Source organism: Pan troglodytes, chromosome 12 (genome assembly GCF_028858775.2).
Source record: "Pan troglodytes isolate AG18354 chromosome 12, NHGRI_mPanTro3-v2.0_pri, whole genome shotgun sequence".
In the NCBI taxonomy this organism is placed as follows: Eukaryota; Metazoa; Chordata; class Mammalia; order Primates; family Hominidae; genus Pan; species Pan troglodytes.
This window is the reverse complement of record NC_072410.2, coordinates 119,585,848-119,601,427: the sequence shown is the minus strand read 5'-3', so window position 1 is coordinate 119,601,427 and position 15,580 is coordinate 119,585,848. Positions and strand designations below refer to the sequence as shown.

At 46.5% G+C, this 15,580-nt stretch overlaps 1 protein-coding gene across 23 annotated transcripts in view; it reads right to left on the bottom strand.

Moving 5' to 3' along the window:
• The window catches only part of EIPR1 (EARP complex and GARP complex interacting protein 1), a 179,061-nt gene that overhangs the window by 57,113 nt on the left and 106,368 nt on the right, over positions 1-15,580 (bottom strand). For 14 of the 23 annotated variants that reach the window (XM_054677670.2, XM_063789369.1, XM_063789370.1 and 11 more), the window contains one exon: positions 8,893-9,049. The exons of 8 other annotated variants lie outside the window; for them this stretch is intronic. In XM_054677670.2, the coding sequence (XP_054533645.1) occupies positions 8,893-9,049 (157 nt within the window). Of the gene's footprint in view, positions 1-8,892; positions 9,050-12,565; positions 12,778-15,580 lie in introns of those variants that run through there. One more of the 23 variants, XM_063789372.1, reaches the window with a different exon arrangement.

Below are 15,580 nucleotides of genomic sequence, written 5' to 3'. Positions count from 1 at the left end.
GTCTCTACTAAAAGTACAAAAATTAGCCAGGCGTAGTGGTGGGCGCCTGTAATCCCAGCTACCCAGGAGGCTGAGGCAGGACAATCACTGGAACCCTGGCGGAAGAGGCTGCAGTGAGCCGAGACTGCACCACTGCACTCCAGCCTGGGCAACAGACCAAGACTCCGTCTCGAAAAAGAAAAAAAACAAAAAAACTAGCCAGGCGTGATGGTGGGCACCTGTAATCCCAGCTACTCAGGGGGCTGAGGCAGAAGAATCACTTATACTGGAAGGCGGAGGCAGAGGTTGCAGTGAGCCAAGATGGCACCATGACACTCCAGACTGGGCGACAAAGTGAGACTGTCTAAAAAAAAGAAAAAACTAAATTAAACTAAAAATAAAGAGTCTGGGACTTCCCCATTCTCTCTCTTGCTCCTATTCTCACCATGTGATGCACTGGGCCCCCTTCACCTTCCACAATGATTGTAAGTTTCCTAAAGAATCACCAGGAGCAGATGCTGCTGCCATGCTTCCTGTACAGCCTGTGGAACTGTGAGCCAAATAAACCTCTTTTTTTATAAATTACTCAGTCTCATGTATTTCCCTACAGCAATACAAAAATGGACTAACACATTAAATAGGTACTGAGGAGGGGAGCATTGCTACGAAGATGCTTGAAAATGTGGAGCAGCTTTGAGACTGGGTAACGAGCGGAGGTTGAAGGAATTTGGAGGGCTCAGAAAAAGAAAGGAAGATGAGAAAAAGTTTGGAATTTCTTAGAGACTTATTGAGTGATTGTAGCCAAAATGCTCATAGAAATATGGACAGTGAAGGCCTGATGAGGTCTCAGATGGAAATGAGGAAGCTATTTGAAACTGGAGCAAAGGTCACCCTTGTTAATGCCTTAGCAAAGAGCTTGGCTGCATTGTATCCATTCCCTGGGAATCTGTGGAAGTTTGAACTTAAAAGAAATGACCTAGAGTATCTGGCAGAAGACATTTCTCAGAAGCAACGTATTCAAGAGGTAGCCTGGCTGCTTCTAACAGCCTACAATCAGATACAGGAGCAAATAAATGACTTAAAGTTGGTATTTATGTTTAGAAGGGAATCAAAGCATAATGTTTGGAAAAGTCACAACCTGGCCACGTAGAAAAGAAGCAAAGAGGATTTTCAGGGGAAGAATCCAAGAGGGCTGTGGAGCAACCACTTACTAGAGAGATTTGCATGACTAAAAAGGAACCAAGCACTAATAGTCAAGACAATGGGAAAAAGGCCTTGAAGACATCTCAGGCATCTTGGGAGGGGGAAAGCCCCTCCCATCCAAGGTCCAAAGGCCCAGGAGGAAAGAATGGTTTCCAAGGCCAGGCCCAGGGCCCCGCTTCCTTGTGCAGCCTCAGGACACTGCTCCCTGCATCTAGCTCCAGTCATGGCTCAAAGGGGCCATAGGTACAGTTCTGGCGGGTGCAAGCTATATGCCCTGGCAACTTCCACATGGTGCTAAGTCTATGGGTACATAGAATGCAGGAGTGAAAGAAGCTTGGCAGCTTCCCCTAGATTTCATGGATTACATGGGAAAGCCTGGGTGCCCAGGCAGAAGACTGCCACAGGGGTGGAGCCACTGCAGAGAGACTGTACTAGGGTAATGCTTAGGGGAAATGTGAGGTTGAAGCCCCCCCAGAGTCCCCATTAGGACACTGCCTAGTGGAGCTGTAGGAAGGAACCTTCTGCCCTCCAGGCCCAAGAATGGTAGAGCCAGAGGCAGCTTGCATCCTGAGCCTGGAAAAGCCAAAAGCACTCAACTCCAACCCATGCAGGCAGCCATGGGGACAGCTGGCCAGGGTTTTGGGAGCCCAATCCTCACACCAGTGTGCCCTGGACGTAGGACATGGAGTCAGTGTTGGAGCTTTAACATTTAATACCTTTCCTGCCAGGTTTCAGATGTGCATGGGGCCTGATGCCCCTTTGTTTTGGCTGATTTCTTCCTTTTGGAATGAAAATGTTTACCTAATGCCTGCACCCCCACTGTAATTTGAAAGTAAATAACTTGATTTTCATTTTACAGCCCATACTTTGAGTCTCAAATGAGACTTTGGATTTTTGAGTTGGGGCTGGAACAAGTTAAGACCTTGGGGGACTACTGGAAAGAGATGGTTGAATTTTGCGACGTGAGAAGGACATGAGCTCTTTGAGGGCAGAGGCAGAATGATATGGTTTGAATGTTAGTCCCCTCCAAATCTCATGTGGAAATGTGATCCCAATGTTGGAGGCATGGCCTAGTGGGAGGTACTGGATCACAGGGGTGGATCCTTCATGAAAGGCTTAGCACCTGTCCCTTGGTGATGACTGAGTCTTCTCGCTCAGTTAGTTCCCACAAGATTTGCTTGTTTAAAAGAGTCTGGCAACTGCTTCTTTCTCCTAACAAGTGATGCCCTGGCTCCCCCTTCACCTTCCACGATGGTTGTCCTAAAGCCTCACCAAGAGCAGATGCTGGTACCATGCTTATATAGCCTGCAGAACCCTGAGCCAAATAAACCTCTTTTTTTTTTTTAAATAAATTATCCAGTCTCAGTATTCCTTTATAGCAATGCAAACAGACTAACAGAGGCAGCTAACACACATAAAATAAAATATAACAGTGTGAGATATACTGAAAAATAGTTAAAACATTACACTAGATGGGCATAATTTGATAAAAGCACCCCCAAGGGAGTGTTCAGTCCAATTCCACCCACGCAGCCAGCAGTCTGCTGAACTGACTTCATCCACAGAGGGAACTCATCTGAATGATTTCCAAAGTCCTCTTCAGCAAGAAGACCGCGGCCGTGCCCTCTGTAAGTTCCTACTCCTGAGGCAGGCTGCCTTGGCTGGAGTAGCAGGGGCGTCAGCCACTGTAAGGCTAAAGGGAGGGTGGGAAGAGGGTCTGTAATTTATTTTTGATTCATTAAAAACAAAGTGATGTGGCACTGAGCAAGAGTCAATAAATGTAGACTCTGCATCTAATAAACAAATAAATAAATGTCCTCTACATCTAATAAACATAGAACTGGAAAGAATCAGAGGCCCCACAACCACCCCCACTCCACACACAAGGGAACAAGGCCTCAACAGAAATGACTTGCCCAAAGTTGGAACACTGCAAGTAACTACCTGTAAATCTGAAACGAGAGCCCGCCACCCTAGGTCTGCTACCTTGAAGTCCACCATCTCTCCCACAAGTCACTACAGCTGACGAAGAAGCAAACCAGAGGTAGAGAGGGGAAAGCAGGTTTAAAAAGAAGGGCATTCTGTTATTTTCAAAATGCTTAATTCCCATATACAGCATACTTTATTGATGTTTATCAACCAAAAGGACCAGCTAAAAGTACTGAAACATCCTCAACACTTACTCTCATGAAGATACATTTATATTCCTAGGAACAGAGACAATTTCATAATCACAGTGTGATGAACACAAATGGCTCCTTCTGTTCATTCAACAGGGAGGTGAGCCCAGCGTTTCTGGAGTTCTGGGGCGAGACTTCTGGCCATGAATCCTGAATACTCCCTCTGTAGGAGTGAGTAATTCCAGATACCTTTATCTTAATCTCTCAGGGCCATGGGAAAGGACAGTCCCTACTTTACAGGATTTGCATGAATGAGGTAATGCATGCAAAGCCCTAGCAAAGGGGCCTGGTTCACAGAACGGTTCAATACGATACGGTTGTTGCAAAGCATTCGTTTTCTCACTCAAATACGCGGAGTGTCCGCCCTGTGCTGTCCTTGGTGCTGAGGACACAGCCTCGGACCTGACAAAGTCAGCAGCTTCTGCAGAGGCTCAGCGTCCACAGAGAACACCACACGTGAGTGAGAACAGAGACGGGAGTACTGAGCAGCGGCAACTCCTATGAAGATAAAACGGCAAAACGGGCCACGTGCAACAGCTCACACCTGTAATCTCAGCACTTTCGGAGGCTGAAGTGGGCGGATCACCTGAGGTCAGGAGTTCAAGACCAGCCTGGCCAATATGGCAAAACCCCGTCTCTACTAAAAATACAAAAATTAGCCAGGTGTGGTGGTGGGTGCCTGTAATCCCAGCTACTCAGGAGGCTGAGGCAGGAGAATTGCTTGAACCCGGGAGACAGAGGTTGCAGTGAGCTGAAATCATGCCACTGCACTCCAGCCTGGGTGACAGAGGGCGATTCCATCTCCAAAACAAAAACAAAAACAAAAACAAAAAATTGGGCAAAATGGCAAGAAATCACGGGGTGGGGCGGAGCATGGTGACTTGAGAGGGAAGGGTTAACCAGGCGAGGCTGAGACAGGAGCGTCTAAGTGGTGCCGGCGATGGGGCAGCTGCTCTAAGCCCAGCTCAGGGGCTCCATCCCTGCCGGGCAGAGCTGCAGAGCACCAGGGCTGGCGGGGACCTGAGGGACCCTTACAGGAACCCCGGCACTGCCTTGTTTTTAGGATCTTCCTTAGCAAATATAGTAAGGGACACATTTCCACTGTAAATCAGAAATAAAAAATGCTAAGAACCCCACCCATCTGAATGGACTTTCTCCCCAGCCAGGGCTCTTTTAAAATTTAACCTGAAAGGCTGTTTCAGGCCATGATGGGAAGTGGGGATCGGACGTGCCTCATTGTACCTCTCCGGCATCAACATCGACACAGGCTTTAAGTCTGACAGGAAACATTTTATAGCCTGTTCTCTCGGAAGCTGCTACCTGAAGATTCCTCTGCAATAAGAACTTGAGTCTCCACAGTCCTTTTTCTTAACCCAGGCATCCCTTTCAGTTGATCTCAGGTCTTTAGACAAATTCAACCAATTGTTAACCAGAAAATGTTTAAATTTACCTACAGTCTGGAAGCCTCCCGCTTCGAGTTGTCCCCGCTTTCTGGACCAAACCCATGTATTTCTTAAATGTATTTGATTGATGTCTCATGACTCCCTAAAACGTATAAAACCAAGCTGCGCCCCGACCACCTTGGGCACGTGTTCCCAGGACCCCCTGAGGGCTGTGTCACGGGCCATGGTCACTCATATTCAGCTCAGAATAAATCTCTTCAAATATTTTACAGAATTGGATTCTTGGTGGACACCATGTAGAGGCCCTGCCACATAACCATCAGCTGAGCAACGTCATCTCCGTTTCAGGGATGAAGGTTTGAGCTAGAGAAATGAGTGACTTCCTAAAGACCCTACTGCTCCCGAGGCGTGGGTGAGGACGAGAAACTGGACTCAGTACTTCCCAGCTAGTCTCTGTCTGCTTCCATAGGCTGCCTGGCTCTGGAGCATGTCTGATTAGTGTTCCGGGGGGCACACTGGGTCACAAGGCTCTGTAAGTTCCTTCCTTAGCCTTCGCTGTTCCCACTAGCAGGAGCTAAAGGCGACTGGTGGGGTACCCTGTTCAGCCTCTGCTTGTTGGAGTGCTGAGACAGACACAGGAGGGGTGACGGAAATTAGGACATCAGGTTGCTCCAGACAGGCAAAAGCTGAAATGGCCAGGAGGACAGGAGCCCCTAACACCATTCCCTGCGGTGTGGGGCATGCCTCTAGTCTGCACCCATGGCAGGCGTGATGGCAGCTGGAGTGTTAGCGATGTGAGTGTGGGGAACCGTGCGGCATTCTCGGGCACTCCCAGGTGGCCAGAAGCTTTGTGCAGTAAACATCTCCTGGAGCTGTTCTTGGTGCCAATTATATGCCAAAAGGAGGCAAACAAAACCACCACCAAGCACCTGGAGCCTGACCCCAAAGGGCAGCCTTCACCTGTGCTGTATTCACCAGACCGACGTTCCCCCAAATCAAACTCCCTGTCTAATCATAACACTTTCACACCATGGAAGACACTTAAAAGAACACGCATGATGACACCAAATGCTGGGGAGGACGCGGAGAGGAGGATCCCTCACGCTCTGTCATGGCATCACACATGCAGCAGCTCCACACAAAACTAACTGAGCCGAGAGAAATAAAACTTCCTGTTCATACAAAAACCTGTTCATTAATATTTACCACAACTGTAGTCATAATCGCCAAAAACAAGGAAAAACCCAGATGAGCTTCAACAGGCAAGTGCTTAACAAACCGTGGTGCGTCATGCCATGGAATATCCCGCCACAGCAAAGAGGAACTAGCCACTGACCGGCACGCATGGTGGCTGGAACCCAAACTTGAAAATGAAGCAGCAACTCAACCTCCAGAGAATCAAGCCGAGTAAAGAACATCAGTTATTAAAGGTTACACTGTGTGTAATTCCATTTATAGAACCTTCTCCAAATAACAATACAGAGATAGAGTACAGATTCAGGGTGGCCAGGGGCTAAGGCCTTGGAGGCGGAAGGGAGGTGGCCGTGGTTATAAATATAACGTAGCACAAGGGACCCAGGGTTGGAGTTGTTCTGTGTCTTGACTCTGGTGGTGGCTACACGAACCCACACACACAATAAATGGCACAGATGTCAATGTTCACACACAAATGCATATAAACAGGTGGAATCTGTGTAAGTTCAGTGGGCTGTATCAATGCCAGTTTCCTGTTTGTGATACAGTACCGTAGTTATGCAGTGTTACTATTGGGGAAAACTGGCTGAAGGATACACGGGATCTCTCTGTTACTCCTATAACTACATGTGAATTTACAACCTCAAAATAAAAAGCTTAAGAGAAAAAAGAATATGCAATAATATATTGGATAACAAAATGGAATTCAAGCAATACTTTGAACAACAGAGGCAAAATCAGAGCAAATGGCATTCCAAGGTAGATCTGAGGATAGTTGAATTTGCCTGTTTAATATCAACAATTACTTTCTTACTTTCTTTTTTTTTTTTTTTTTTTAGATGGAGTCTCTCTCTTTCACCCAGGCTGGAGTGCAGTAGCCTGATCTCAGCTCACTGCAACCTCCGCTTCCCAGATTCAAGTGATTCTTCTGCCTCAGCTGCCCAAATAGCTGGGACTACAGGCACGTGCCACCACACTCAGCTAATTTTTGTTTTTTTAGCAGAGATGGGGTTTCACCATGTTGGCCAGGCTGATCTCGAACTCCTGACCTCAGGTGATCCACCCACCTTGGCCTCCCAAAGTGCTGGGATTACAGGTGTGAGCCACTGCACCCCACCTTCAACAACTATTTTCATAAGTCTATGTAGGTATGATGCAATTTAACATTACAATCTAATAATCAGTTCCCCATGACACACACCCATGTGGCCTGTCTTTGCATACAGTGTCTGCACAAGGTGGGAAGTTGAGAAGCAGTCTAACAGCTCCTTGTCCCCAGGCAGGGCCAAGGTCCCTTTTCTGAGCTCACCTGTCTCTGCACATCCCAGCAGGACTGCCATCCACTACACATGCTAACCTCCCTAACATGACCACTGACCTGCACAGAGTCTCACTCATCTGCTCCCTGGTGCCGGTGTCTCCTGCAACGTGTACACACATTAACACATACACAAATGTGCACACATACATGTGTGCACAGAGACACAAGCACAAATGTGTGCACATGTGCATCACACACATGCGCACAAATGTCTATTTGCTGGGGATGTGGCGATCATTTGAAATGTGGAACTCCTAACAGTGCTGTGTGGTTTGCACAGAGATCCTGCATTCGGGCGGGGAGTGACAGCAGTGGCAATCACTCCTGGGGACTTTGGGACTCTTCATCTGCCTCCCCTTACTGTGCAAGACTGGCTGTGATTTTAATACTCAGAGCATCTCCGTAAGAAGAAATATCCACCGACGTGGTAGAAGCACAGCAAGTATAAAAATAATTCCACCACAAACTGATACACAGAGAGCATCCGGAGCCACAGACTGCCTGACCCTCAGCACTGCTCTCCTCCATACCTGATGAGGGAAACCTGAGTCGGTCCTCAGTCCCCGTTCCAAACTCCACCTCGTAAGCGAATCCCTCTTCAATTCCTCTAATAACAATTAATGGCTGCTCCTTCCGGGGCCACAGCGTACAGTTCGTAATGATTTCGGGGTACGCCATGGCTGGCCCAGCCACAGTTAGTTGTGTACACCCTGGGTCTCCCCGTGGAGATCATGACTCTCGGAGGCCGGGGCCTCTAACTTGTCACCTTGGTGTCCCTGGAGCCTGGCAGGGTTTGTGTAGCAGGTATTTAATAAGTATTTGTCGTATTAAATTTATTTAATTGGTAGAACTGACTAGACAGAAGTCACTGTACAAACGATTTGTCTCTTGCAGACACACACGCACATGTGTATGTGTTAATGCATTAAGTAAAACAATCACTATCGTTATTGTAAACACTCATAACAACAGTATGCCCCCGCAATCTCCTTTAGAAAATACGGCTTCTTAATTTTTACCAAGGCCTCAGGGCCTTCAGAGAGCAGCTGTGACTGCCATGGGGAGGTCCCTGGGAATGACCAGTGGGTGCACACGGCCAGGCCTCCAAGCTCATGAAGCAGCGACTGGCCAGGGAGCCACGTGAATGACACACCACATGCCGGACAGGGGCGGGCTTGGGCACGCAGCCCCACAGGCACACCACGCATTCATGCTTTGTCCACGGGAGGAAGGGATTGTAAGCCTCAACCTGAAGTGGTAAATAATTGCCGTGTGAGTGTGAATAAATGCATGCTGACCAAGCTGAAAAGCCACAGCGCTCGAGGGCAGTGCAGTGCCTGACCCTTTACCCTCTGGCAGGTCCCTGCGGACAACACTCCTCTTAGATGAAGAGGAGAAAGTGGGATGCAGGCGCGCTGGCTACGTTTCTGTCAATGCGGCTAATCTAGAAAACTCAGGGACTAAAATTAAAAATCAAATTCTAGCAGCTTTTTAAAAGAAAGGAGCGTTTCCGAGGTGTGGACGGTGGCTCCTGCAAAGGAATCTGCACAAGCTCCTGCACCTGGCCAACCTGCAGGCTCGTTCTGGGCGCATGAAATATGCAAAATCCTACCAGGCCATGTTGCCATGGGCTGTGTTGTCAAGGTGACAGAGCAGCTCCAGGGTCTGCGCAGTGCTGGATGAATCATCAGGGGACTCGTGGCTGCCTGATTCCAATTCCTTCGGCATCCTCCACACGGCTGCACATGTCAGGACTTTGCTGTCTGAAGCTGAGCAACAGAGCATAATGGATAATGTCAACAGAGCACGGTGTGCCCCGCATTCTGCAGACAGCACATGCACATTTACACAAATCCATAAGCAGCGTGCATCTGCTCTTTAAAATATTTACGATTGCAGGCAGCAAAGACGGAGCAGGGAGAAGCACAGCCTGAGTCGGCAGGCAGAACCCGGCACGGTTCGTAATCAGCATCCTGTTCCCCGCTTTCTCTTTGTTTTAAAAACCATCATGCTGTTTCAAAAGAAAATTTAATTTCCTCAAAATCGATTTCCTTCCGTTCTTCTTCAATAGTTCTTCAAAAAAGGGAGCAAAATGGGGGACTAAAGATATAATCACCACGCACACAGCTGGTGTCTAAGGTTGGCATTAAACGGGTTTTCTCTCCATAGCTGTATGAGATCACCTTAAATGACTATTAGGCACACTGAGCGATATTCTATTCGGAAATCCTGTCACGCATGTTATTCTGCCTCAGTTTACCTAAAGTGATGAGTATCTGGGACCGGAAGGTAATGCCATTCAGAGGCATCGCATGCTGAGGCCTGGAGCCCTGGTGGGCAGCAGGTGGCAGCCCAGCCTGGTCATGTCACCATCAATACAGCCTCTTCTCCTAGAAATGAGAGTGCCATCCTTACACGATCCTGCTGGTGGCTGCTCGGTCTCCCTGAGTCTTGATACTCTTTATTTTCAAGATGCTCCAGGAATCTAGAGTACCTAGAAAAGCCACTTTGTGGATAGAGACTCAACCTGCATTAGAAAGACTGGGGTCACTTGTTTCCAAGGAAGGTCTCTGATGCTCTAGAAAATTTCTCAATATGATAAATTTTTTAAAAATTAGATTTAACATTGAATTCTTGAACATAAATCCTTTCAGAATTTGCTTTCCATTTAGTTTTCAATTGAATATGTGCTAAACACGTCTCCCTTTTAAAGATGGCCTTTAATGAATAATCATAAACTAGCAAACAGGATTCAACATTAAATCATCAATTGATAACAAGTGAAGAATATAAAAATATTATATATTGCGTTAGAACATAAAAAAACATTTCATGGGTAGTACAAGAAGGAAAACAGCATGGCATTACAAAATAACAACGACCTTAGGTTACAATCGAAAATGTATCACTTACTGGTGATGATGCTCTTGCGATCTCAATATCAACTAATCGACCAAGCAATACAGCAACGAACTCAATGACAAAATATCTAGCTTTGTGAATATTATTAATACCATTGTTAACCATGATTGAATGATAAGAAGTTAAAAGATTAAGATTTCAACCAGGATTTTCTGATTCCAAATTCAGTGCCCATTTTATATACCACATTGGGTCTAAAAGAACATGCAATTATGGCTTAAAGAAAAAAAACTCCATCATATATTCATATAATGTTCACACTTCCAACTTTACAAAAATGGAGTGTACAGACAATTCTGTCTACATGAGAATTTTATTTATTTATTTATTTGCTGAAATTTTCAGTTACACGATCTTTCTGCAGAGCCCACGAGATTGGCAATGGCACTCCTGGAAACACAAAAATAACCAAAGGGAAAGTTGGCAATTTGGAGTAGGAAAGAAAAAAATGAATGCCTAACCCACTAGCACACACTAACCCAACAGAGGTGTAGATTATCTTAATCTTTCTAAATGGTAGAAAAATACATGTCTAATCTTACAAGTTATAGAACTAATAATGGGAGCACTAAATTGTGGCTGCACTTCAAAATGAATGAAATACACAAGATGACAAAGGCAGGGAATAGTAAAAACAGCTATTCTGTGGAAGAAATGACTAATGGCAGACACTCCCCCCCACATCCCCAACAAGTTCCTTCTTTGGAGAATTCTGTTCAGGTGTAAAGAAAGTGACTTTCCTGTAAACGCCAGCTCACCAAACTCATTAACTATATCCACGTCGCCCTCAATAAAGCAAAAGTGGTACAGGTGAAGTAAGATTTTCCACTATCAGGTAAGCTACCTCCCTTCAAAGTCTACACCAGATACAATGTTTAAGTGACCAGCTGGACAATGAAGCTTCCACGTATCCGGTTCATGTAGCGCTATTCACCTCTCTCCCCACAGTCCATCAACTTCATAGAGTAGAGAAGGCAATGGAGGAACCTCCAAGAAAATATAGATAAGAGAATCTACACTCACTTCAACTTTTACTCCATTCTGAAACCTTTCTAATGTTGTAACAAAGAGGGGTTTTTCTTTCTATTTTCTTTTAAAAACATAAACCCACAAGGATAGAAGAGCAATGAAGTTTTGGAAGCTGGAAAGAAACAGACCCTTAGAAAGATGGTCACTTGTTTTACTACAAAAATAACACTCAAGAGTGGAGAAAGGATGGTCTTTTCAATAAACGATGCTGGATCAATTGTATATCCATATGAAAGAAAATAAACTTGTATCCTACCTCATAACATACTCAAAAACCAATTCCAGATAGACTGATGATAAAGATGTAAAGATAAAATAATAGAAATCTTTTCAAGAATACATAGTAGAATGTCTTCTCAGCCTTGGGACAAGCAAAGATTCCTTAAATGGCAGGAAAAAAAGCTGGATCATACAGAAAAAGACGAATAACATAGAATCTATTAAAATTAAGAACTTCTATTCACCAAAAGACCCTATTAATTGGACTTCATTAAAATTTAAAACTTCTTCAAAATCAAAATGAAAAACTCTGCTTTTAGAAAGACACTATTAAAGAAATGAAGCACTGGCCGGGCATGGTGGCTCACGCCTGTAATCCCAGCACTTTGGGAGGCCAAGGCAGGTGGATCATGAGGTCAGGAGTTTGAGAGCAGCCTGGCCAACATGGTGAAACCCCGTCTCTACTAAAAATATAAAAATTAGCTGGGCATGGTGGTGGGCGCCTATAATCCCAGCTACTTGGGAGGCTGAGGCAAGAGAATTGCTTGAATCTGGGGGGTGGAGGTTGCAGTGAGCTAAGATTGTGCCACTGCACTACAACCTGGGCAACAGAGCGAGACTCCATCTCAAAAAATGAAGGAAGGAAGGAAGGGAGGGAGGGAGGGAGGGAGGGAAGGAGGGAAGGAGGGAAGGAAAGAAAGGAAAGAAAGAAAACAAAAGAAAAGAAAAGACAGACTGGGGGAGATATTTATAATACATATATCTGACAAAAGGCCTGTATCCAGAATAAATATAAAGACCTCCCACAGCTTAATAATGAAACAACTGAATTTTTTTAAATGTACCTTATGCCAAATCAGACACTTCACAAAAGAAAACATATGAATGGTCAACAAGCACCAGAAAAGATGCTCAACATTATTAATAATTGGAAGGAGGCAAAGTGAAACCATGTGAGACTCACCACACATCTTACTAGAGTGGTGAAATTTTCATTTAAAAAAGACCAACAATAGCAAGTATTGGCAAAGATATATAGTAACTGGATCTCTCACAGATTGTGAAAAAAGAGTGTAAAACAGTACACACATTTTGGAAGTTGAACATTCACTTACCAGATGACCCAATAATTCCACTCTTAGAAGAAGCTGTCACAAAGCTTGGCTTGTTGATAATAAGCCTTGTCCAGCTTTCTGACTTGGGCAGTTAAACCCAGCCCCAAGTAAATGTGGTCGGGTGACGGTATGTAACTGCCAGAAGTCAGGGGGTGGCAATGATCACAATGACCAACGAGACCAGAGTGCCGGCCAAGGAAGCTCAACTGGCAGAGGGCTGTGGAGACAGTAAATAGAGATGGTATTCCTAGGGGTGAAACAGACAAGGCATGCAAGGAGAGTATTGACTGCCTGACACATGCACACGAGTGCAAACGTACATAACGTACATACATATTAAAAAGAAAACAAGAATGAATGAGCGGAAGGCTGAGGGAAGTCATCCCACTCACAGTCACAATCCCTTACCCAGATCCAGATTTGAGGCAGCTTCAGAGCTGGAACCCACTGACGGTAAAGACAGTCAGATTCCCCACGGGTTAGGAACCTGCAACCCTAGGGCAGGTGTACACTGCAATGATTACCCTAGTCTGTACCCAAAGGGACCCATGGCCATTTTCCTGAATGCCATTCCCTGGGCAAACGGTAATCCTCACACATTTCCAGGTCTGCTGAACACAAAGACACGCACAGGGGTCCAGCAACCCAGTGTCCCACTGTCCTCCGGCCCGAGTGGGGCATGGGGATGCCAGGTAATAAGTAAAGTCCTAGGCAAAGCCTGGCTTACCGTAGATCCTTTGAGTCTGTGGATGCACCTAGTGGGCAATTCCAGGGTCTGTTAAGGTCAAATAGGATTGACATACTGGGCAGTTTGTGAAATACCCATACTGGGTCTGTGACCTGTGGAGTTAATGGGAAGGTCACATAGAAGCCTCTGAAACTGCCTCCCCGTCCCATCAAAGAGTGGTAGAGACCTGCGCTTACTTTAAGAATCAAGGATATGAAGTGGGTGTGGCTTTGCTGAATTCACCATTGGCTTCTGCAGAAAGCTAATGGGCCCTGGAGAATGCCTGTGGATGACTCTAAGCTCAACAAAGCAGGAGCCCACTCAGATCCACAGTGCCAGCCGTGGAGTCTTGTTAGAGCAGATTCCCAGGCCCTCAGGCACATGATGTGTATACACGGACCGCCAAATGCATGCTGTCCTATCCCAATGAAGAAAGAAGATGAGAAACCATCCGCACTCACAAGCAAAGGAAAACAGTATACACTCTTGCCACAGAGCTGTGCTGGTCTCCCATTTTCTATCATAATATAGTCCAAAGAGACCTGGGCAGCCCACAGAACGTCACATGGACCCACTGCATTCATGACATTACAGTGACGACGTAGGAGGAGCGTGCAGAAGACCTTGGCAAGACGGCAGGAGACACAAGCTATGGCGATTCCAGGACCTGCTACTTCTGCTGAGGACACCAGGACTTCCCCTCCAGAGCAAAAGCAGAAAAGACACTGTAATGCCTGCCAGACCTCTTCATTCTAGAGGTGACACGTTACACACCTAGGAAGGCTGGACCAGCCCAGATGCTGGGGTAGCACGTAAGGCTGCCAGCTTAGGCCAAGAGGGCACTATAGCAAGATCAGGCTGGGGAGAGGCAGCCCTGCTTCTGGGGACGCCTAGTAGACCTGCTGGTGTGGAAGTTGTTGGTGGTAGAAAGCATGCAGCATGGACTTTGTGGAGAGCCCGGTTGGAGTCACCATGTGGTCCCGGGGTTCTGGAGCAAGCCATGCCATCTGCAGCACAGAACCACGTCTTTTGATAAACAGCTCTGACCATGCCTCTGGGTCCTGATAATGGAGCTCCTGGCCATGGGGCACCAAGTGCCACTGTCACTCATGAGAAGAGCTCAGTCATACCCACCACGGCACAGGGTCGGGCAGGGCCAGCAGTGATTGACTACAAAGCAGAGACGGTGCACACAGGACAGAGTCAGGCAGGACCAGAGGGCACCAGAAAACTGCATGGTAGGTGCCCAAACCATACAAGACTTCTCTGCCCCGGACCCTCCCTGCACTCATGCCTGTGGCCATGTGGGAGTCCTGTACTTTTAGCTGAAGAAGGAGAAGAGATCTGAGCTGCTTCACAGATCAATGAGTTCGGGAGAGGGCATAAGCCAAACATGGGCAGGCGCTGTCAGACGGCTACACTCAGGAGAGGGCTGGGAGAGCATGGAGGGAAAGCTGATTGTGAAGAACGGTGATCATGAGGCAGGGCTCCCAGCACTGCTCTGGCCATCCCTGCGGCGTGCAAAAAGTGGCCCATGCTCAAGGGCATAGCCAACTGCCTGGTGACTGGTTAGAAGCCTGGAAGTAAAAAGACTGAGAAATTGGAGACCCACCCACAGTATTGCATGTGGCAAGGTGATGCCTGGAGCCCCTTCCATCCTGAGAACGGGAAGGGGTTCATCCGACACTTAGTCCAAGTATGAGTTTGCCTTTCTTGGCTGCAAAAACAAAGCCCTGATGCCCTGACCAGAGACGACCCCCCAACGGCCCCACCACTACAAATAGCACATAATCAGAGAAGCCACAGAACTGCACTATGCAACAAGCAGGAGTGGGCCCAGGATCTCCTATCCACATCACATCGCATCACCTAGGTGAGCCGGGTTCATGCAGCAAGAGCCTGCAGCACAGTGCGGCCAGCGCCCTCCCCAGGAGGCGGCACGGTGCCGGACCCAGCTACTCTGTCAGTTTCCTTGCCCCAGTAATAGCACACAGAGGCCTGGAACCCAGTATTTCCAGATGGCTCTGTGTCCCCAACAAATGATGCTGCAGCACCATTAACTTTCTTATTATCTAACTAATTTAAAAATGCATATATTTATAGTATACAACATAACGTTCTGATATGTGTATACACTGTGGAATGGCTAAGTCAAGCCAATTCATATTTGCATTACCTTACATACTTATCATCTTTTGTTGTGAAGACACTTGAAATCTACTCTCTTAACAATTTTCAAGTATATGATACATTGCTAATAACTTCAGTTACCATGATACATTGTTACT